The sequence below is a fragment of the Salminus brasiliensis genome, chromosome 17, assembly GCF_030463535.1.
Source record: "Salminus brasiliensis chromosome 17, fSalBra1.hap2, whole genome shotgun sequence".
In the NCBI taxonomy this organism is placed as follows: Eukaryota; Metazoa; Chordata; class Actinopteri; order Characiformes; family Bryconidae; genus Salminus; species Salminus brasiliensis.
This window is the reverse complement of record NC_132894.1, coordinates 29762991-29787155: the sequence shown is the minus strand read 5'-3', so window position 1 is coordinate 29787155 and position 24165 is coordinate 29762991. Positions and strand designations below refer to the sequence as shown.

The window sequence follows — 24165 nt, the reverse complement described above, 5'->3', positions numbered from 1 at the left end:
CCTCTAAAATCTTCCTCTATTGCCATCAGAGATGGTTCTGTATCTCAAAGCTTGTCCAGGAATGCATGTGTAAAGCGTGTAGAGTAGGTGTCGCCCCTTCCAAGCTGACAGTACTTTATTACAGAACAGAGATTACAGTAGGTGAGCAGTAAGCTTGTGACACAGTCGCTTATCGTGGTCTAACTCCTGCTCCCTCAATCCACAGGGAACGGAGGGTGAACACCAGCCGGCCGGGCGAAATGCAGGTCACCATCCAGAACCTCAAGCCAGACACCAAGTACGCCTTCCGGGTGGTGGCCCACAACAAGCACGGCCCTGGAGAGAGCTCCACGCCCCTCAGGGTGGCCACCCAGGCTGAAGGTAAGAGCTAAGTCGTCCTCCAGGAACATGCTACAGTCAGAATCCACGCAAAGTGTTGCAGAGATTTACAAACTCATTAGGATTTTGTTCCCGGCACCTTTTCTTGGGTTTGGAAAAGAGCCCGAGCAGAAGGAATTATGATCGCTCGTTTCTCTCAGGGCGCTTCTCCTCGACACCTCTCAAGTGCCTCGATGCCCCGTGCAAAATCACATTAGGGAAGTAAACACAAACCCGACGTGTTTGACGCTCTGAGTTTATGCTACCATCCCCCTGAAGGTGTGTGGCCCATCTCCATTCATTTGAAGCATTATCAGCTTGTGCGCAGCCCAGGAGAGCCTGCTGTTCTGGGTCAGCATCAGCCCCTGTGCGTGTCCTTGGCGCAGGCTTGGCATAAGCACTTCTTAATGTTTGTGCCTGTGGGTTCTGAGCACCCTGGGGAAACTGCACTCACACACCAGCCTCCAGGTCTGCTCGGCTCTCGCATTATGAATGAGGACTAAACTGTTTAGCAGGGAGTAGAGTCACTCCAAGATACTTTCTACCATGATACTTGAGCCACAACAGGATTTGTAAAGATTTGTAATGTGCTGCGATTTACTGTGAAAGTCTGGACACACCTGGCAAAATGCGAGTTAATGGTGACCTGATTTTCAAAAGGCATAAAGTTAAAGATCACCCATTTCTTCATTCCAGCTTTTACAGTTTTAAAGCTACACAAAGGGAACAAAGCAAATGTTCGGGCATGGTCAGTACAGGATATAGTAGAACAGCGCACCACCACTCCACAGTCTGCTAGATCTATATGAAGGGGGGTCTGATCTAATCTAGCACTCCACCTGGTAAATATCTTAAATAAGTTCAAGTTCACAACAGACCTTGTCATGAAGCAGCTTTACAGTGATCCAAAGCCCCAAGCGAGCAAACCAATGGTGACAATGGCTAGGAAAAACCAAAAGTCAGAATGGTGATCTGTGCTCCTCTGGGTCATAATAACGTCACAAACCGAGGAAATGACTTCCTGACAACACCATCAGTTACCATCTGAGGAACCCACGGCTGCTGATTGTTGGGATATGGTTTGAGGAGTCTTTTGAGTAGTTTTTATAAAGCTTTGAAATTTGCATGACTTGGTTTTGCATGACGTGGTTGGTGTGGCGCAACAGATAACACCACCACCTACCATTGCGTTACAACAACACCATGTGGGAGACCAGGGTTCGATTCCCGGTCTGGGTGACTATGCTGCGCTACACCAATAAGAGTCCCTGGGCAAGACTCCTAACACTACATTGGCCCACCTCTGTAATACGAGTAACCTTGTAAGTCGCTCTGGATAAGAGCGTCAGCTAAATGCCGTAAATGTAAATGTAAATGTAATGGTCTTTCCTAATGATACCTGTTAACCTCGACATAGGGAATAAAGGACTGAGACATTTGTAGATGTTTAATACAGGAGGCCTTACATTCCCAAGGGTTCCCAAGTGGCTCAACTGTCTCAACTCTTTCACCCTACCATTGGCACACCATGAGCTTGAATCCTGGTGATGCCACAGCCTAGAAAAGTCAGTGATTGTTGTTTCATTATCAGCAATATTTTCACAGATACCAGTAAAAACTGAATAATCTGAGTAATATCTGAAATCTGGTAAATCGATCAGGCCCACATGTGAACATGTGCCTATTGATACAAACTCAACTACCAGGTCTAATAACTTATCTAAGCTACTGTTTATGTTATATTATAATATGAGGTTTTAAAAATTAACCAGTTTGAGTTTTTCTTCATTTTTAAGAAAATGTTTAAAAAAAAAAATTCAGAGCATAATTTGAGCCTTGCTTTTTACACATTACATTTTAATGCTTACAGTACACTACTGTGTTGGTAATACTTCCCAATCCAGTGTTTTTCCCTCCACTCCTATTGTTGACCTTTTCCCAGACACCACTTTAAGACCTCCAGCATCCCCCCCCCGGGTGCATTCCCCATATAAGTGCACCACACACATTCTCAGTGAACTGCTTAATCCCACTCCCAAGTCTCGGCCATACCATACAGTCCTGTGAAATCCACCCAGTGAGCACAGAAGCTGGAGCCTGCATAACTGAGATAAATTGGTGTCGTTTCTCTCTCGGCCGTTTAAGCACTTGCCAAGACTTGGTGATCAGAGCTTACTTAATGGTTCATGTAATGCATTGAATTCATTGAATGCAGTTTATCCTGGACCTTCTAACATGACAGGCGTGATTTGTTGGGTAACGATCTATCTCTGAATCAGGGTTATGAGGCATGACTTTACATGTTGGCCAGAGTTATTAAGCACATATAGAAGCTGGAAGATCTGCCTTCGTTACCAAATGAGATGATGTTTCATTTGATTTAGATGCGCAGTCTGGAGTCTCCCAGCTCTTTTTATGTTTCGTCTGATAGCTTCACGGTGAGCTTTTCATGGGATCTAATCTTTCATGACGCTAGCGTGCGCGGGCGAAACTGCCTCCCCACTCCGCTAAGCTAACTTAATCAAATAAACATCACAAATCGAGCTGCCACTATTCCATTCCGCAGCGTGGGAGCCGCCGGAGGTGGCTGTTGTCATATGCCGAGCTGAGGGGAGCTCTTTGAGTGGGCGGTTTTGTCAAGACAACTGTTTAAAGTGCATCTGTTTGAGCTTTTTGTGTGTGTATCATGAGCTTTGTGCTGGTAACCCACAGTGTAACACTGCAGTAAGAGAGCTGATGGCTTTTTACCTGAACTGGTGACTTTCAGGATATACAGCACTGAGCAGAAGTGGTCTGAAGGCATCTGAAGCTGTTTATCTGAGGAGGAAGACTTGATTTGTTCATAAAATTGTGGTGTTCTAGCTGTATTCTTCCAAAACAATGGTGGGCAATGGGCGGTCCAGCACAGTTTGCTGATTTTCCTGCTCAATCAGACCTACTAAACCTGGTAATTAACGGGTGAGTTGAATCAGGTCTGCTCGAGCAGGAAAAGCACAGAACTGTGCAGGAATCCATCCCTGCAGGACCGGAATTGCCCACCCCTGCTCTAACATATAATGACTCCGTGATCAATTTTTAGAGATTATTATACAGATAGAAACACACCTACTGCTCAGGGGTGAGTCTCTCGAAATCGATGTTGGCAAATAACAAACAAACTAACTAACAAATAAAAAAATACTTTTTCTCTGTCTCTTAGTCCAAGTGCCAGGACCTGCTCCCAACTTCCAGGCCGTGGTCCAGTCCCCCGCCTCCGTCAGCCTGAGCTGGGACAAGCCCGTCACTGGAAATGGCGAGATCCAGACCTACAAACTCTACTACATGGAGAAAGGACTGGACAATGAGAAGGTTAGTTCTTCACAGACATCAAAACCAACCTGGTTCATCCTAGAGGTTGTGTAGAAACCACTGTTGTAGCATCTGTGTTTCAAGAGCTGTTAACAACGTGTCCTCTCTCCTGCAGGACATTGAAGTTGGTGGACTGTCCTACACCATGACAGGGCTGAAAAAGTTCACAGAATACAGCTTCAGGGTCGTAGCCCATAACAAGCACGGGCCAGGAGTCTCCACAGAAGACGTATCCGTGCGGACCTACTCTGATGGTACCTAAAGATTATTTGTTTGTCCCTCTTAAGAGGTTAAGAGGTTGCTAATGCCTGCTCTTTTACTTGCTTGTTATGCACAAATGGCAGTGATGCAGTTTCTTCTGTTCAAACTGTAAATAAATCAAAAAATCCATAAATCAAAACAGAATCCTGTATTAGACATCTTGCTTATTGATATGTGCAGATTTCTGTATATGTTACAGTGTTTCTCTTTGCCCCCCCCAGTCCCTGGTGCCCCACCACAGAACCTGACAGTGGAGGTGCTAAACTCAAAGGTAAGGGGTTGTTGGATCTGCATTTTTAAATGCAGTGTCACACTGTAATTTACAATTTAACATGTCACTATCATCTGATATTTTAGCTTTAATTTTGGGTGGTTTTGGTTTGGGTCAGATTCATTAAAAAATGTATTGGACTTGGGCCAAGTTTAGAATAAAGCATCTGGGTGAATTCGGGTCATGCTGGGGCAGAAGGATCTCAAGTTGTAATGGAGTTAGGACCAAAATTCTGAAATACAGATGCCTTATTTGCTAGACGTGGAAGAAAATATCGAGATCAAGTATCAATATTATGTTTTGCAATACTGTATTGATTCTCAAAATAATATAGTATGATAATATACATTTTTCAATTAATTAAATTTACCAGCATAGATTGGTGGCAGACAGTGGTTAATTTTGTGTTGTGTATAACGCTAGTTCACTAGTTCTGATTGCATACAAAGTCAACTTTTGATAAAAAATCCCAATATTTCATCTTACTTCCAGTATTGCAGTAGATTGAATCATAAACCATATATCATGATACATATTCTATTGTCACGTTCTTGCCAATACACAACCCTGTTATTTACTTACTTAGTAAAAGCAACTAATTCTAAAATGGTTACTAAATTCAGACATCAATGAATATTTGAATAGTCATGCCCATCTCTGTTGCAGGTTGGTACTGGCCAAAATTGGTACTGACCTTATAGGAAAGCATGTCCACTCGGCAGCCGTCTTTGCAGTCACCTGAGACTAGGTTCTTATCTCTATAAATACTGAGAGACCAAAATACTGGGAAACTTAAGGTCAGATTTTAAATCACTGATGAAATCTGACCAAAACCTCATGAATACTTTGAGTATTGGCTCAAAAAGGTAGAGCTCGTTCTGGCTACTGCACTTGCACAGAACTCCTTATCGAGGGGGGCTTTACCCACTAGCACCTCACTGATTTTTGTTGAAGGGCGGGACCGTATCCGTAAACAGACGCAACGTTGAGCATCACGAGACCTCCCATTCATGTTTCAACCAGTGTTTGGTCTCCTCAGTTAGAACATCTCTGGTGCCGACTCCCAGCTGGCTGAAAGGCGTGAGCTGAATGGGGTGTTGGAGGCTGAACCGCTGTGCTGGCAGCTGCTGGGTGAAGCGCACCGGGCGTCGGATTCAGGCTCTCATCTGTTACTGCGCTCTAACTGCACCGAGCACCACATCTGCGCTCTACTACAGAGCTGTCACAAAGCTTTACTTCTCCAATCAGTCTTACTCTGCTCTCCTCTCCTCCCCCATTTGCAAGTTGTTTATAAGAACTATTTATATTTTCTCAGCGCTGCAGGAGAACAGGTCCCTTCCTGTCGCCGGAGCAATTTAAAAGCCTATTTGCAATTCTGCTTTCACACAAAGACGAGTCACTGGACTCTCCCCGCTCAGACAGGTCAGGATAGCAAAGGTGACAGTATTCACAGATATTGTGAAGTCCATCTGCGCATTTGAGGTCTATATGCAGACGCATACATTTGCATAGTTTAATAGAGGGTTCATGGATGAGTAATTAACATTCATTGTGCCGTGACGTGGGCCTTGCCACGGCTGCTATACTGCTTTTCATCTCTCACTGGGTTAAATGTGGAGGATAGGGGTTAATTGTTGGGCCCTCTGGTCCATTTCAGAGTATGAATGGCCCTGTGTGGCCTTGTGGGGCCATGGGCATGAATCCAAGAGTGCTACATGCAAACCAGGCTGCTGACCAATCACAGGGGATCTAGATTAGGCACAAGGCAGGGTGGGGTAATAAGAGAAAAAGAGTAATTATTACATTTCTTTGGTAATTTGGGTCATTTCTACCAAATTTTCCGTCCCAATTTTGGTTTGCCATTTACCCAACCCTGTTAGAACTCTCCCCATCACATGTAATGCTCCCAACCTTGAGAGGATGAGGACTGACCTGTGCCTCCACCGACACATTCACAACCAGCCACCCCCTCTTTTCGAACTGCCACCAATGCCATGTTACTTCACTTACCAATCAACACGCTCTGAGGAAAGCTCAGAGCTCGGATACCCAACTCTGATGCATCGGCCAGCAGACGCCCATCACAGCATCCCATCTGGAGAGAGATGCCCTCTCAGGCTCCAGATTTGAACTAGCGATCTGCTGGGCCACTCGATGCCCCCATGTAGCTGAATCTAAGCTTTAAGCTAAATCTTAATTTATCGTTGATATTCATTTAAAATGGAATAAAACTTTAGCTGGATTACCAACTTGCCAGATAGATAACGGCTATAATGAAAAAAAAAATAGAGCCTGACAGGCTATACTTCAATTCTAAATACATTTATTTAAATAGCACTTTTCACAACGGATGTTGTCACAAGGCAGCTTTACAGCAATCGGGGTCCGAGCATCTTTTCAGTAAGCCAAAAGAAAAAACTCCCTTGCACTAAAAAGAAGAAACCTTGACAAGGGGAAGCCATCCTGCTATGGTTTAGAAGGGATTCACTTTTGTACAGTGCAGTACTTGCTAATAATAATGAGACATAACCTAAATTCTCTACTAAAGACTTGAGCTTGAACCCCACAGACCTGACAGTCGGCTCTTCTTATGCTTCCTTTTTTTAATCACTTTTAGGAACAATACAAACAGCACAATTAATTATGGAAAAACTATTATTAAATACAGTGCATTCATAACCCACCTGTTTTATTTGTGTCATATATTTTGGCTTGGGCCTTGGTCTACCATACATAGTTTGCCAGTTATGGCATCTACCCTTGTACCCTTGATCCCAAACCTTTTCCCCCCAAGTGGTGCAGCCCTAACGTAAACGTACACATCCTCTGAACCCCAGTGTAACGATACGCTCCACGTTCAGCCTCTGGAACGCTTTTCCATTCCCTCTGCAACTTCCGAAGTCAATTAAAGCAAGTTGTCGGGGAAGAACAGAAAGAAAAAATAAATAATCGGAAACACTTAATGAGTTGAACTGGATCGAGCAGGAAATGGGAATAAAGTAATTGCACACTTACCGCTGGTTTAATTTGGCTTATTCCCTCGGCCTATGAACACGGGGCCGTGGGTGGGTACCATTAATTAACTCCCCTCCCACACTGTGCCCCCCCCCCCCTTTCTGTTACCTCCGCTCTCCCAGAATGCACTGTAGGCCTTACAGCTAGCGGCCTGTATCCATCCCAGGCTGCTGTGCCTCAGGGTCCTCTTTGCTCCCCTGCCTGGCTCTCTCAGCATTGTCTATTATTCATGGGCTCAGCATGGAGAGAGGGCGGCCCAGGCTTTCTCTCGCTCAATGCCCTTTGCAGCAAAGCCCTTCCCGGATAAACATGTGCATGCTTTATGGTGAGGTAGACTGTATTCTCTAATGGGCACCTCAGGGGGACAATGGCTCAGGTTAGGTGCCTGCACACTAACCTGTTACTATGGTGATTCTGCATCCCCTTTCTATGCAGGTAGAGCGTTGTGAAAAGGGAATGTTGTGAATGTGAGCAGTTCTGCGGGGCACCTTTCTGCATGGTTAGATTATTCAGTGGATGATTATTGCGTACAGCAGAAAAAACGGGCTTAGAGACACTGTGAATGTGAGCAAGGCTGTACAGTATGGATGGACAACTTTATCTTCATTAGCTGGCACACTGGTGAATCAGTAAGGTGACATTAGGACTAGGTTTAGGATTGGCCTGTATTATTTTAATAACACACACAGAAACACTCATCTGGATCTGTGATTGCTCAGGATGCTCATCGTGAAATTGCCCTTTATCACTGGACTTTGCATATCAAAACCCTCTGCAGTATCACATTGTAAAAATTGAATGCAGTCGTGGCCCAAAAGTTAGAGAAGCAGGCTTGGCACCAGAAGGTCACCGGTTCAGTTCCCTGAATCAGCAGGAAATGTGGGGCAGGGGAGTAAAGGAATAGTGCTTTCTCCTTCCTGAAAGGTTAGGTAAGCAGTGCACCTCAGATTGCTCCCCCAGTTGGGAGCTGAAATCCAGTGCCCTGCTGTGCAATGGCTGTAAAGTATGCTTCTAATTGTAAACAGTCAGTGTTGTGGTCAGTTAACGATATATCTTGCAATTAGTGCTGAGCGATATCACCTCAAATGAATATCAAGATTAATGGAACATTCTGCCTCAATTAATTATTAAACAATTAATAAACGATTATAGAAGCTGCTCAGGTTGCTCAGTTAGCTCAGTTAGCTCAGAGTTCTCCTTCATTTTTCCATGGGACAGGGTAGGGTCACGTGACTACACATTTGTTTCTAAAGGGGACAGTACTACCGTAATTAAAAAAAAAAAAGTATTAACAGAATTTTTAAAAATATTACCAGAATTGTAAAAACAAAATAAAAAAAAATATTAAAAAGTATTTATTAACAAAATTTAAAAAGTATTAACAGAATTTAAAATATATATATTTGCAGACTTTTAATAAAATATTAACAGAATTTTTAAAAGTATTCACAAAATTTAAGAAATATATATTAACAATTTTGAAGTATTTAAGTATTAACAGAATATATTAAAAGTATTAAAAATATATATATTTTAACCAAATTTTTCAAACGTAATAACTTAATAATTTTTTTAAATCAGCGTGGGCAAGTTTACATTGATTACAGGTTCTGAATAACGCTTCAAATTCATTTCCAATTATTATTCCAGCCCTACCTTCAATGCTAGTGTCTACTGTACATTAGTAGCGAGTGAAGAGATCTGCCCTGATTTGTTTGAATTGTCTGACCTTGCAGAGCTTGATGATTCGATGGCAACCCCCTCCACCTGATGCTCAAAACGGAGAGATCACCGGCTACAAGATTCGCTACAGAAAGGGCGCGAGGAAGAGCGAAGTTTCAGAGATCACATCAGGAAATCAGCTCAGTCAGCTCATAGAAGGTAAGCACTCTGAAACCAAGGGTTCAGTATCCAAGAGTTCAGTATCCAAAGGGTTAGTATCGTATATTAAAAAAAAAAGTTTTGTTTTATTTAAGAAAATTGAAAGCTGTAAACCAATCAGAATATTATGACCACCTGTCTGATAGTGGGAATAACCACCTTTGGCTCAAATGACACTAGCGAGATGTTGTGGACTGTATTAGGTGACAAAGTTATTGGTTTGCTACCACCGAGATGCTGCCGGACGTCACAGGTGTATTGTTATAAATAATATAAATAATTTATAAATAAGCAAGCACACCAGTCAGTTGGAGCAGAGTGCAAAATGATCATCATGGGCAAAGACTGTGATTTGACTGATGTCCAGTGGGCATGATAATAGGGTCCCAGGCTGGATGTCACTGGCAGTGGTGGGTTAGTGGTTAGGACTTAGTCAAGTGGGACTTGAACAAGTAAGCAAATACTGTAATATAAATACATTTGATCATGTGATCATGTAAAAGTACTGAGAGATGGAGCTAAACTAACTAAACCCATACAGCTGAAGAAATGTCTTCTTAAAATAGTGTCATTGTGTTAAAATATATTACTAAATTCACTCATTTAATTGTTTTTCTAATGTTTTCACATACAGATAACCCCCCTCTCCCCCCAGGTTTCTGTCAGACCTGTAGAAAAACCTGACATAACGAATGATGCCAGATTTGGAAAGAAAAGTGTGTGTCTTTTGTACGATACTGCCAGACAACTCACACACCTGCATTTCTGCCCTTGCCTTTGAGTCGAAACTCGGCTCAGTGGAATCAGTCTTCCAGTCCTCAAGGTAGATGTTGTTCTGCCAGCAGTCCAGGTGTCTTTCATCACGGTCCATGCAAGTGTGTACATCTGTGAATGAGGGGGGAAAAAAAGGAAAGCGGAAATGGCATTAAATTCAAATGCAATTTCAGCAGCGTTTGCAGGAGCGTCACGCTGCGGCCGGCATCAAAGAGAATATGCACTAAGTGCGCGTTCCTGATTCTCTTTGGGGTGAGATGAGGGGGATGTTTGTTAATTCAAAGGCACGGCGGCAAGACGGGAGGCCTTGGAGGAGGACAGGGCTCCAGCGCCGCGTTCTCCAGCAGTGGCTGAAGGGACGGCTCAAGGGAGAGCCGCAGCCTTTCGCGTTTAGCGTTCAAACAGTGGCGGAGCAGACGCTTATTAACATTTAAAAGCAATTACAAGCACTACGTGTTATTTAAAGACAGCAGGCATTTCCCCGCGCCTTTGAATTCCAAAACAGCCTCCAGGCATAAACCAGACTGCTGATGTGTCTGAGATTAAGGAACAAGCTACAGTTTTTTACCCCGATCTCGTTTTTCTTCTCTGCAGTCTTTGTCGTTTCGCTGTATGCAAAGCAGCGCAAACTGCCATAGTAAATATTCGGTACGACAGCGCGACGAGCAAAGGCAGAGAATTAATCAGTAGCCAATAAACTGCTGTGTATAGTTCAGCTCTACTGAAATCATCAGGATGGTGTCTCTGCTGGGTGCTGTATTGATCTTGCCTCAGTTAATATTCTGAGGAGAGCATGCCGGGGTGAAGTATGGAGGTGATTTTTGTTGTTCCACCCAGAGGGTTGAGCCCTAAATAATTGGTGGAATAAGACGACTAGTCTCATTAATCTCTGGGCTTTCAGAAAACACGCCTGAAGGATTTTTTCTTTCGTTTGCGAAGACCATCTTAGGCAGTTGGTCTCCCCCCTCCCCTCGCCTCCACCCTTCCTGGCCTGATTTGCAGCGCCAGCTTCATATTGTATATAGAGTGTAAGTGAACGGTTGTGATCTGTTGTGTTCTCAGGTTTGCAGCGTGGCACTGAATACACAGTGCGCGTCTCAGCCATCACAGTGAACGGAACGGGGCCCGCCACAGACTGGACCACTGCAGAAACCTTCGAGAGCGATCTGGATGGTAAGAGCAAACAACAAAAAGCTCTCAAATGTAACTGATATATTCGTACAAATAAGGGTGTTTCCAATGGCTGTTTGAGCACTGTCATCGAAGAAATATTTGTAAGGGATGTTTAAGCAGCGGCGCTTCTACACATTAATAATGCGTTAATAATAATGTTAGTAAATATATAAGTAGTTATAATTATTACTACTTGTGTTTTATATTTGTAATACTGCAGTCATACATTTTCTTTGCGGCTTAAGACTGAGTTTTAATTGTGATTTAGTTTTTCTATCAGCAATTTATGTTCGCTAGGTAACAGGCTTTTAACCCTTTTAAACACAGAAAGGCTTAAAATAAAGAAAGGTGTTAAAATAAGTAGTTTACTGTTATATTGGCAATATCATAACACTCATTTTCCAAGCTTGCGTTATTATGACCCATAAAGTCATAAAGCCTATGCTAAAGTGATGCTAGCTTAATTAATGCCTTTGCTTTAGGGGTCTAATATGTGTTGTTTGTAGGATATACGGTTATAAGTAGCCTTAACCAAAACATACAACTATGAACTGTCATTACTTTGTCTTTTGCGAGGCTGAAATTCTTTTAAATATTTATGAGTGTCCATTACTCTGCAAAAAAAAATCCAAAATAAACTTACTCTTGACAGAAAGCATTAGCCTCTCAAGCTCATGGAAAGATGCTGGGGCATTATGGGAAGTGTGGTGCCTATAGTGAGTTTGTGTAGCCTGTCCTGTAGATCTCCTCAGCAAGATAAAATTGACTTTGTACCACTAGGATTTTAGTAATGCACAGCACACAGCACCGGTAAATTGGTGTTGTACCATTGTGTGAAAGTGTGATAAAACTTTGAACTGGTAAGAAACCTTTACACCAATTGAAGATTCTTCAAACCTTTAAAAAGTTCTTCACACTCACATATCTCTATTGAAATAGTATTTTTTGGAACCAGTACAGTCTCAGTACAAACTCAGCAGAATGTCTCCCGCTGACGTGTGTGTGTGTGTGTGTCTGCGTGTTTCAGAGTCTCGAGTGCCAGATGTGCCCGGTTCCCTGCATGTACGGCCTCTGGTCAACAGCATCGTGGTCAGCTGGTCACCCCCAGAGAACCAGGACATCGTGGTCAGGGGTTACATCATCGGCTATGGCATCGGGAGCCCTCATGCTCAGACCATCAAGGTGGACTACAAGCAGCGATACTACAGCATAGAGAACCTGGGTAAGCGCTTACTTCACTGATTCGCCACTGAGTCACTTAATTTTAGTGAACTGGGCAAACTGGGAATTGATTCATCTTCATATGAACATGCAGCTTTTAGTGTTTTCACTGCAATTCCTGTTCGTTTCTGTTTCTGTAGGAGCTCTTAATAAACTGTATGCTTTACTCATTAGCCTCGTAAACTCATTACATGACTATGATTACGTCTGAAAGTATGCTACAGTAAAGGTATTCATGTTGGAAGCAGGGGTGTGTGGATGTTTGGGAGTGGGAGCTCTCCCCCAGTCGCTCCACCCAACTGTAATTAAAATTTGAGGGGGGGCAAGGGGAGAAGGAAAAATAATCAAGGAAAGAAATTGTGCATAATTGAAGCTCTCATAATTCGGCTAATTACATGAGAAAGAGAATCAATAATGGCGTTTAAATATGCACCCCTGCCAGGATGATGAATATGAGAGGGGGGTCCCTGAGGAGCCGGAGGCTTGATTAGCTAAATGATTTCCTCTTTCTGCATGCCAGATCCCAGCTCACACTACGTGATCACGCTGAAGGCTTTCAACAACGTGGGCGAGGGTATCCCCGTGTACGAGAGTGCCATCACACGACCCCAGTCAGGTAGGCCACAGCCACTCTGCTGAGTACTGCTGCTGGAGTTCAGAGGATAAATAATTCCAGTTGGGTCAGCTCCAGCAGTCCATCTTCGCCATTCCTGCTTCATCAATGATTTATAGCCTGATTAACATGTTTGGCACTGTAACCTGCACCATATTGTGTCCTGGTGCTTGATCGGTATGATGAGCAGGGATCCCAAAGATCCCAAAAAGTATTACTGCACTGTTTGTTAATTGTCGTCTCTGTATCTTATCATCTCGATCTTGTCATCTTGACTACTTTTTTTTTATATCACATAAGGTGAAGGTATGCAAAGCAAATAAGGCCTCTAAGCAGTTACAAGCCTCAAAAATGGCCGTAAAAGAGGCTCAATAAAAAGAGGCTCAATGGTTCAATAAAGAACCATGATTGTGATTGATATGTGAATGGGAAGAATGTGTACCGGTAAATTGATAAAAAAAAAAAGTATCTATTCAAAACAATCTTAATTTATAGAGAACCAAAACTGGTTCTTCTGTGGCCTCTTTTTGAACCCTTTTGAAACTCATTCATTTTTAAGAGTGCAGGACTGTGTGAAAGCAGGCCATGAGTTATAAGAAATGGAGACTAGAGATGTCACAAGAACTGATACTAGCAGTCGGTTCTTGTTTTCTATGGAGCCAATGCTACCGAAACTACCAGACTACACTTAAGGAAATTTTATAAATATCCTTGTCAATGTAATCAATACAAATATCTCATGAGATATGTTTCATGCAAACAAAAAAAAATGCACACCTGAAGAAATTTTTATCAAAATATGGTCAGATTCATGCAAATATAAAAATGTTGTTCATAAGTACTCATAAGTCCAAGACATATTTGAGTAGCCTATGATCTCCTGAAAATAACATCTTGCGTGTGTGTCTGTCTCCTGTAAGTACTTTGTAATCTTTAGCAACAAAGGTGCGTCCAACTGTGAAAACATGCTGCAAAAATGTCTACGGGTCCTAAGAGTCAAGTGGTAGAAGATAAGACTTTATAAGTAATGGCTCCAGTCCACTAATGCAGACACGTGCAGTAATGTCTCAGAGTATTTATGGTGCAGTTTTGATGAATCAAGAAAATCATGTACTCCAACAGCAGTTCCCTTATATTTAAATATCACAGGCCAGTCTTTAACCATGTCAGTACCCAGTGTCAGCAGTGTGTTGTAATATATACCACAAGGTGTATCCCCATCACAGTATGTAGGAATATAGTCTTTTTTTGTAGCTTTAATGAAAGCATACATACAGTGAATCATGTGTCATAAATATCTCTCATGACATCAGTGCGGTACGTCTTTTTCCTGCTGTTTTAATGCACAGATGATATTTCAGGAGACCCTGTTTATCTGAACTTTAAATGAGCCGTTACTGTCATTGGCTACTCATTAGAAAGCAACAGAGGGATGCATCGACACACTCAGAGCAATCTTAGTCTTTTAGCGCTTCTGCTTCCTAGCAACCAGAAGCATTCATATTCTGACAGGCCGGTGATTATGAGCTTCAGACAAAGCCATTAGCACTTCAGAAAAAGACTGGAAGCGGCGCTGCATAATAAAGCCGAGCATGATGTGAGGCGATACGGCGCTCTGGTTAAACACTTTACTAATCCAATGAACGAGCCAGTCATAACCTTGTTGATTATTCATGATGGAGATATGGCTTTCTGACAAAGAGCTGGGCTGGGAATGAGAAGCTGTAATTCTATTATTGGAGTGAACTTTGTCATCATTTATTCAAGCTTCAGTTTAGTATTATGAGGGTAGGCTATTCAGATTCCTCCTCCAGTTCTTCCCCACTGGAGCAGCAGATTTTAGAGACCCTAAAGAACAGCAGGAAGCTCACGTTTCATACTGGGATGCCATGTTTTATAATGATTTGATTGAATCCTGGTTGGTGCGCGCTGTTGACGCACATTTAAGCTAAGCGGATAAACGGTGGATCGCGCAGATCATAAGCTCTCAGATCTGCGTCCTTCGCGGCGTGTGGAGGATAAACATACAAGTTTGGATGGTTGAGGGCGTGAGCATGATTTTCACTACCTGCTTGATTCTCTATACGCTCCTCTTCTCTCCCAGCATGCAGTTCTGAGCTAGGTCTGAATCATACCTCCTGAGTTCCTTCTGACTGAACTCGTCAACAAGCTGCAGGGTCTTCCAGAGACCCCCTGCTGTTCCCTCTATTGCAGCCAATCATCAGACGCTAGCTCCTTTCCCTACTTTAGGCAGACTTATCCTGTCTGCTGCCGAAATATCTGGGGATGTTTAGGAGGGCGGTTCGAGTTTTCGAAAACATGATATATAGAGAGATGGCCTAGATTTTAAAGGAACTTTTTTGTTGGTATTGAACTGTAGATTGAAGTTCGAACCACTGGCATCATCTTTCAGCTTATGGATGTCAGCATGTCAAAGTGCTACTTTTCCATACCTTTAAAGACTAAAACCGTCCTCAGTATCAGCGGGTCTCCCGCTCTCCCAGCGCATTGTAAAAAACACATTAGGGGCTTGATCAGAAAACGGACTGCGCTCACTGCTACGTAAAAAAAAGTTGAAGAATGACAGGCACAGCGGACCTGAATTTACAACCACTTGGGGGCGCACTAGCCAGGTTTAGAACAGTAAAAGTGTAGCAAATCAGCAGATAATGTCTTTTGTCGCGATCAGGAGATTAAATGTAACTTGTCATAAATGAATTTAGAAGTGTTTCAGTCATCTAGGTGTTGGCCCTATCATCAGGAGGTCGCAAGTTCAATACCAAATGATGCCACAGCCATCTGCAAATGTCAGGTCCCATATCCTCCTGCATCTTTCTTATATGTTATATTTTTTCTTGAGGCCCACTTACAATGTGTGTCTGGCTTTATGGCAGGCATAAGATGAATGAGCTCTGTTCTGATTGGCTGTTCTGTATTGTCCCACCCAGCACCAGGTGTCATATGGACGTTGTTTTTTGGGCTAAATCCGTCCATGGACTTTATGGACGTTGAAAACCTGGTATAGCTCTAATATAGCCATGAAAACTATCTGATGAAAACGTTGTGTACAAACCCAGACTAGTCTTTTTGAGCATGATCACTGCTGTTCAACTGCTCTTTCAGCAGTGCAGCACGTTTAATTTAGACGTAGAGGGGCGTCTCTTTCTAGACGTTTTTCAACGAACTAAAAATGCCGGCTTTTCACCTTTCACTTTCAACTAAATGTCAATGTTGGCGTCATGCAAAGTCGGCTTTTCAACGAGTGTGTGCTGGATGGGGTGCCTCGATCAAAAAGCACTCTGAGCTGAAACACTCCTATGAACTGCAGTGGGAATGGATATTGGTAGAGCTGAATGGGTGGACGTATGTAAATGAGCTGGTTCTTGAGACATCAGAAGAGCGGTCATATAAAACCAGGTTGTTTTGGAGCTCTGTTTCTATATGTGGACTGCATTTCGAAGCTTTAGCAGTATTTGCATGTTGTCTCAAACATCTTTATTCCCATAAAACTAAGTAAATCCAGTCTTCCATGATGGAGGCCCTTTAAAACGTTTATAGTAGCCACTGGCTGCAGAGATTGGATGCAATCTTCATTCCATTTATGAAACCAAAGTTGTGAAGAATGTGCTGTGGAAACACTGAGCCGGCACAATGGGCTATAAAAATAGCTGCTTCATTGCTGCTGCACTGTGTAAAGCAGTTCCAGTGTTTTTCTCCCAGAGTCTTCTTAAAGTGCTTCGCGTGCAGTGAAGGGTGTGAGCCAGAGACCGCTCGTGTTTTGTTTTTTCTCACATACGCGAGCACACTTTCCCACCATTCGCACCCTGGCCAGACTGGCGCAAGTGCCTGGGAAAACAGGTGGTTCAAAGCGCAATCTAGCATCAGGTAGACTACTTCACATTTAATAGGATCGGATCCGTACAGAGCCGCATTGTCCAGCTGCCGCCGGCTGACCCTCTGTGTCCGCGGCCTTGCAGCACACGAGCCGGAGAGCTGCAGCAGAGCTGCCGTGATCGGAAAGCTATAGCTGCGTGGCGGAGGAGGGGGGTGGTCACTCTGGGCTGCATCTGTTCTGCCTCTCAAGAGGCCACTGAACCCTGCGTGCGTCAGCGAGAGCTGTTTTCTTCCATGGAAAAGGTTTTCTATCTTGAAAGCGTTCCTGTGAAACCTTGATTTAGACAAGGGCGCTGTTCTCGGAGCTTAGCAGAAAATAAGAAGGAAGCATTTGTCTCTGAACAGCGCTGTGTTTCTTGAGCCCACAGTCATGTGAGGCATCTTATTCCTTAACCTCTGCACAGTATGAACGAGGGGTTAAAATTTAAGGGGGTAGTTTCCCATACACCAAATGTTTTCGATCAGCATGTCTGCCGCATGATCAGCATGCATGCGACATGTCTTGTGTCTGAAATTTGCTTCTTTAGCCTATAAACACTAAGAAGCTTCGTCAGGTAATCTTGAATAGGCTTGTTTATGTGGTTTCTGGGACTGTTACCATACTGTACAGAACACGTCTACTAGAAATGACTTAACCTAAGGTGATTTGAGGCGAGTACAGCTTTGTACAGACAGGTAGCTTATATCTATTTGAGCAGGACAGATTTTCTGCTGTCCAAAATGAATGGTGAAAAAGGGAAATCAGGCCTTTTTTAATCAAGTTATACTGTTTTTCACTGTTTATGACATAATGTGACTCTGGCAGTCGTCCTTTATATTGTGTCAAAATGGCAGGACCAATAGAAATGCTCCAAAATGACTTGAAGGATGGATGAAATGTGTGCGACTTCTGTTAAAAGTAAAGAAGATTTTTTCCTTTTTGCTGAAAAGCTGCCATTTTTCCATGACAGCAACTATTTGGATTTCTGGACATGCGACTCAGTTTGACCAGTCAGAGTGGATTTTGTTTTTTATGTTTGTTTTATTTAATTCTAATATATATATGCATAATATCCTCGCTTACGAGCAGAAACCTTGAATTTTTAAAAATGGCAACTCAATTATTAATGGAAATCAATGTAAAGAAAATTTATGTATTTAAGTCATTTTGGAGCATTTCTATTATGATCATGTTTTTTTATTTTATATAAATTCTATCTAATTTTTTACCCATTATACCCAACCCATACCTAGTTCATTTTTTGAACTGCTACTGATGCAACATCTCTGGGCAACCTGGTGCTGCAACGCACCAGCCTGCAGACACCAGTGATGGCAAGCACTGCAGTGAAGCGATGTAGGGAGAGAGTGCTATCTACCCACTCTGGAGAGAGCAAGACCAATGGAATGGGCCTCGGCTGCCGATGGCTAGCCGCATAACCGGGATTTGAACCAGCGTTACTCAGATCATAGTGACAGTGCCTTAGTCCGCTGGACCACTCGGGGCCCTGATCATAATTTTTTATGGCGGACACAATGGAAAAACAACTGCCGGATTCACATTAAATCAAAAAGTTGAAAACAACAGAAACGGAAAAGGTTTTTTGTAGGAAAGCGACACTATGCAGAACATAGCCATGCTTTTTGCACCATGCAGACTAGTGGGGTATACACTTCTATTACTTTACTACAGTAGTCTTGTAGCTCCATCACAGAGCCAAAGAAGTAAACTCTACACACTAAACATTGACTGCGTCTGCGTCTACATTTGGGAAAGTCGAAAACCATGTAAATATCTTTCTTTTTGAAAGGACTGTTCATTTAAAAGTATATTCTGTGTTTTCTGTCTTATTAAAGGTCTGTTTCTTCTTTATGTCCACACTATTAATATCAGTAGTGCACTAAAGCTAGTTTACTGAACTGTTCTTGGTCTTGTAGCAGTAGTACCAGTAGTCTTGAGATGTATGTGACTGTCTCTTGATGTTCTAATAGAATATTCTCTCTCTTTCTCCCTCCCAATCCATGTTGCCCCCACCCCGCCACCACCACTCCCCTGATTAACTCATTAACATGGTTCTTTCCCTCCATTCTGTCATTGTGCATCCCCACAAATCCCTTCCCTTCCTCTGTTCTTATCGTTTTTTGGCATTTTCCCCGTTTTACCCCCTTCCCGTTTTTTATTTTGCCATGGGACGTTGTGTTAACTGCTTGCAGACCCCATAGACCCTGACGTTGATTTGTACGAACTTTTCCATCCTCCATACACTCCAGTACCAGACCCTATTCCCATGATGCCTCCCGTGGGTGTTCAGGCCTCAGTTCTGAGCCACGACACTATCAAGGTCACATGGGCCGACAACTCTCTGCCTAAGAACCAGAAGATCACAGACGCTCGCTACTACACCGTACGCTGGAAGACCAACATACCCGCAAACACCAAGTACAAGGTATCGTACATCCAATCAAATCAACAACAGTGTTGTTCTGCTTCTTGCAGAGTTGGGAGGGGGTGGGTTCAGGTTTGGACCCCCCTAGGAATACCGTCAGGGTATATAAGTATTCGGACAATGACACTAATTGTAATGACACAAATAGATTTTTTATCTTTAAAGGATTTAATAAAATATTTGACATTACCAATTAAAGTAACAATTGATTGATAAGCAGTAACGCCAGATGTGGCCTGTTTCCTCCTTATTTTATTTTTGCAATGGCGAGCACGAGGAAGGAAACAAAGGGCTTGTGATCTGAAGCAAACCACATTATCTGCCAAACATGGTGGAGGCAGTATAATGGCATTGGCATGTATTGCAATTACTCTAGAACCTGTGCAATGGAGTCATTGTATAAACAATAGCTGTAAATGCTAAACGATTAATGCAATAGTTTTGTTAAACCTCTCGAAGTAAAGCTGAAAGTCTACACTTCAATTACATCTTGAGATGGTATACAGAGGCAATTTACTGTCCAAATACTTATGACCCCGACTGTACTTCACAACACTTTTGGATGGTTGTTCATATATGGAAAGTGCAAATTATTGTTACCTGTAAATGCACTGTATGTCCAAATGTTTGTGGACACCCCTTCTAATGACTGCATTCAGGTACTTTAAATGTTGTCCAGTGCTGACACAGATGCACACATGCATCACATCAATGCTCCAGAATGTAGTAGAAAGCCTTTCCTGGACAGTAGAGACTCCAACAAACGCAGGATAAACTCTTTTCAATACCCATGATGAGCAGGTGTCCCAATAGTTTTGTCCATATAGTGCATGTAGAGTATATTTACAGTACATTTACATACATTCTTATCTAGAGCAACATGTTGTTTAGTCATGTTACAGACATTTTTCTGCCGGTTGTGGCATGTAAATGTCATGTTGGTCACTTGTGGCCAGTGTAGTCCAGCTGTCATTTCTGCTATCTAGATTATTGACTGAAGCTAGCTGGACTTTACATTTGCCCTTCCTCTCCCAGAAGCATTTCGACAGATAGCTCTATAGTGGTGCTTCTTCATGGTATGCAGGAGCCTGGTGCAAAGAGGCTAATGAGACTAAAATCTATCTCTCTCAATGGTGTGTATTGGCATCTGGTGTTTTTCAGTCATTGTGCTTAGCCGTCCAGCGATTCATTCTGTCCATCATCACAAGTTTTCTTTGCAGCCACTGAAGAGATGGTCAATGACTGAGAAGTGGCTGCCCTTTGAAACACGGCTGGGTGCTGGCTTATTTAGATGATGCATTAACAGATGTGTAGTGGAATTGTATTTCAGATCAGCGTTGCGCTGCTGGCAGTTCACACTACTGTACACATTAAAAATAAAACATTTAGCAAATCTATATACTGTATATACACAGTACTGTGCATACTAATAACATGCATGTAAAAAAAGTAATGGTTTTATGTCACTGTGTTCATTAAAACATCTCCAGATCTCTCCTTATGAGAGTCTAGTATTATTTATGAGGGTGATCATCCAAAATCCCTGATGCTGAATACAATCAAATCCTCACAGCAAGGCTCCAAACTCTAGTATAAAGCCTTCCCTGGACAGTAGTTACTCCAGCAAATACAGGATAACCCTTTTTTAATACCCTTCATTTCAGAAGAAGCAATGAATGAGCAGGTGTCTCAATACTTTTGTCAATGCAGTGCATATATCATTGCTGTCATGTAAGAACCATGAATAGAAATGCTCTTTATATGCTCTATATATATTTAGTGTGTGCATGTTGTTGTGGGTTGTGTTTTTCCTGCTTTGACACACCTGCTTCAACTCAGTCTAGGCTTTTTTAAGAGCTGGATCAGATGTGAGCACTAGGATTGGAAACCACTGGCCTAAAAATCTTGGATTTCCGTTCTCTGCTTTGTTTTTTGACATGAAAAAGTCTGACTCATCTGTGTGACTCTCTTTCAGACGGCTAACACCACCAACCTCAGTCACATGGTGACGGGACTGAAGCCCAACACGCTGTATGAGTTCTCTGTCATGGTGACCAAAGGCAGGAAAACTAGCACTTGGAGCATGACAGCTCATGGGACGACGTTTGAAGCAAGTAAGGCAACCCCACACACACACACACACATACACATACAGACGCATGCCACAGCCATCTCAAGCGCAAGGACCACCTGCATCCAGTTTAATATAAAGAATATTTATGTGCGCAGATGTTTCCAGCAGCTGGAGAGCATAGTAATGTCTTTTCATTTGATCAGTGTCATACAGTAACGTATTACACTGTCTATCAAAAGCCTTGGTCACGCCTTATTTTACAGTTAAGAAGAGGGAAATCCCTGCAAAAGGTTCCTTAATAGTGGGTGTACTGCAGCCTCCAGGGACATTAGAGAGGACAAGAGTCTTCTGTAGTATACAGAGCACGATAACGTTTTCTTTTTCACCGTCAAAACTGTGATCACTGTGAGATACACTATATGTCCAAATGTTTGCGGACACCTCTTCAAAGGAATGCATTTAGCTACTAGTTGCTCACTTTGCTGACACAGATGTGCAAACGCACACACAAATACACACATGCAGCTTGCCTAGTCCCTGTAGAGAAGTACTGCCAAAAGAATAGGACTCTCTGAAGCAGATAAACGAGATCCTATTGGCACCATGCCAATGTCAGGCATGGGTTAGAGGGTTATATTGGCATTACGCTGTGGAGCAGTGAAGCTGTGTTCTCTGGAATGATGGTTGGTGCTCCATCTAGTACTTCTGGGATAAGGTGGGGTGGTGGTCATCCAACATCCTGACTTCACAAATGCTCTTGTGACTGAATGCAATCAAATCCTCACAGCAGTGCTCCAAAATCTAGAAGAAAGCCTTCTTCTCTGGACAGTAGAGATATTTACTCTGCACATTTACAGTCACAAATTGCATATATGAAAAATACACACCAAACCACTTATTTAGGAGATAGCGAGCAGGCTCCTCTGCTGGTGCTCTGATAACTGATATGTTTACTGGAGGGTCCACTGTAAAACTGCAGTACGCAAAGCAAAGCAAAGTACACAAAAGAGTTAATTTTTTTTGTTGTCTTCAGAGTTTTAACATGGAGCATATATCTGTAGTTTTCACACTTCCCCCTGATTATTCATCCTTATTATATTTTCCCCTCAGCACCCAGCTCTGCACCAAAAGACGTGACTGTGGTCAGTAAGGAGGGACGGCCGCGCACCATTATAGTCAACTGGCAACCTCCCTCAGAGGCCAATGGCAAAATTACAGGTAAAGCCTCAGTGTTAATGGATTGTTCCCTAATTGCTGGCTAATGGATTATATCTGACTGACACATTGTTTTGCTTTCAACAACATTATCAATAAGCCGTCCAGCAGGAAAGCCCATTTGTTCTCCTCTGTGTCTCTGTGTTCCAGGCTACATTATCTACTACAGCACGGATGTGAATGCCGAGGTGCATGACTGGGTCATCGAGCCGGTGGTGGGAAACCGACTCACCCACCAGATCCAGGACCTGACCCTCGACACTACGTACTACTTCAAGATCCAAGCTCGCAACTCCAAGGGCATGGGCCCCATGTCTGAGGCAGTCCATTTCCGCACCCCTAAAGGTACATGCACTACGAAGAGCTCAGCGCTCTTTCTCAGATTAGTAACCTTCTATGTGTGATTGTAGTATCAGAGACTGTATGATTGTAGAAGGGGATTTCTGAGAATTCTGAGAACTTGGAGGTGGAGGCCTTTTTTGTGGGCAGACTCCACCTTTTGGAGTTAGGACTGACGGATAGGAGATAAACTTTATTTAGAGAAATGATCTGGCAATCAAACCAGAACTTCCTAAATGTTGCCGAGCAGATTTAGACAGACTTGTGTCTGACAAGGCATAGTGTTTATCAGAAATCTGGAACATAAAATCATTAAAATAGTATAAAAATAGCATCCAATTTTGTCAGTACCTTATACATACAGTTTACACAATACCAGTGCAAAACTAAAAAAGAAATTTCCAACACCAAACATGCTGACTAAACATCAGAAATGAGTAAACAGAAATGAAAATAAAATGAATGAATACAGAAAGTAAAATGAACAAGTAAAAGTCTAAGTTAGGTAAGGTAAGTAAAGTTTGTTTGTAAAGTTAGAAAGTAAAGTATGTAAGTGCAGTTCATTAATAAAGTTTGTAAGTAAAGTTAGTAAAATAAGTATGTAAAATTAGTATGTAATGTAAATGTAAAGTCCAAAAATAAGTAAAGTTAGCTTGCAAGTAAAGGTAATTAAAAATACAGATACTGGATGTAAGTAAAAGTAAAATTAGTAAATAAATAAAGTTAAAAAATAAGTGAAGTTAGTAAAATTCATTAATTACATTTGTACGGAAAGTAAATAAAATGAATGAGTAATGTTAGTATATAAGTAAGGTAAAAAAGAATGTATAATATGTTAATAACGTTAATTAAGAAATACAGTTAGTAAGTGTATGTAAGAAAAATGTATGTTAGAATGTACGAAAAAAAAAGTAAGTAAAGGTATTATGTAATCAAGTTTATTAAACGATAAAGTAAGTGTTTAAGTAAAGAAAGCCAGTAAACTTAAAAAGTTCAAAGTAATTTAATGAGTTTGTATGTAAAGTAATGAACAACTATAGTACATATGTTAGAAAGGTTTATGGGTAAAGTAAATTACTACAGTAGGTAAATTAGGTTGGTAAATGTATTTATTTGTAGCACTACAAAAGACAAGATACAACGACACAAGGTTCTTCACAACATCATACAATACACAAAGCCTTCAAATTCAGACAGTAATAAGAAGAGTACTGAAGTCTTAATGGGCAAATAATGTGGATGCACTCCACCAAAGCTTCCCCCTCTGCTCACACCTTTACCCCTCTGGTCACGGGTACTCACA

General features: G+C 42.1%; 1 protein-coding gene across 8 annotated transcripts in view; it reads left to right on the top strand.

Moving 5' to 3' along the window:
• The window catches only part of neo1a (neogenin 1a), a 174906-nt gene that overhangs the window by 138404 nt on the left and 12337 nt on the right, over positions 1-24165 (top strand). For 6 of the 8 annotated variants that reach the window (XM_072660317.1, XM_072660318.1, XM_072660323.1 and 3 more), the window contains exons 9-20: positions 206-360; positions 3557-3705; positions 3821-3959; positions 4188-4237; positions 8989-9133; positions 10970-11080; positions 12108-12302; positions 12822-12917; positions 19002-19234; positions 21210-21348; positions 22419-22526; positions 22674-22868. In XM_072660317.1, the coding sequence (XP_072516418.1) occupies positions 206-360; positions 3557-3705; positions 3821-3959; positions 4188-4237; positions 8989-9133; positions 10970-11080; positions 12108-12302; positions 12822-12917; positions 19002-19234; positions 21210-21348; positions 22419-22526; positions 22674-22868 (1715 nt within the window). The remainder of the gene's footprint in view (positions 1-205; positions 361-3556; positions 3706-3820; positions 3960-4187; positions 4238-8988; positions 9134-10969; positions 11081-12107; positions 12303-12821; positions 12918-19001; positions 19235-21209; positions 21349-22418; positions 22527-22673; positions 22869-24165) is intronic. The other 2 variants (XM_072660320.1, XM_072660319.1) reach the window with 1 other exon arrangement.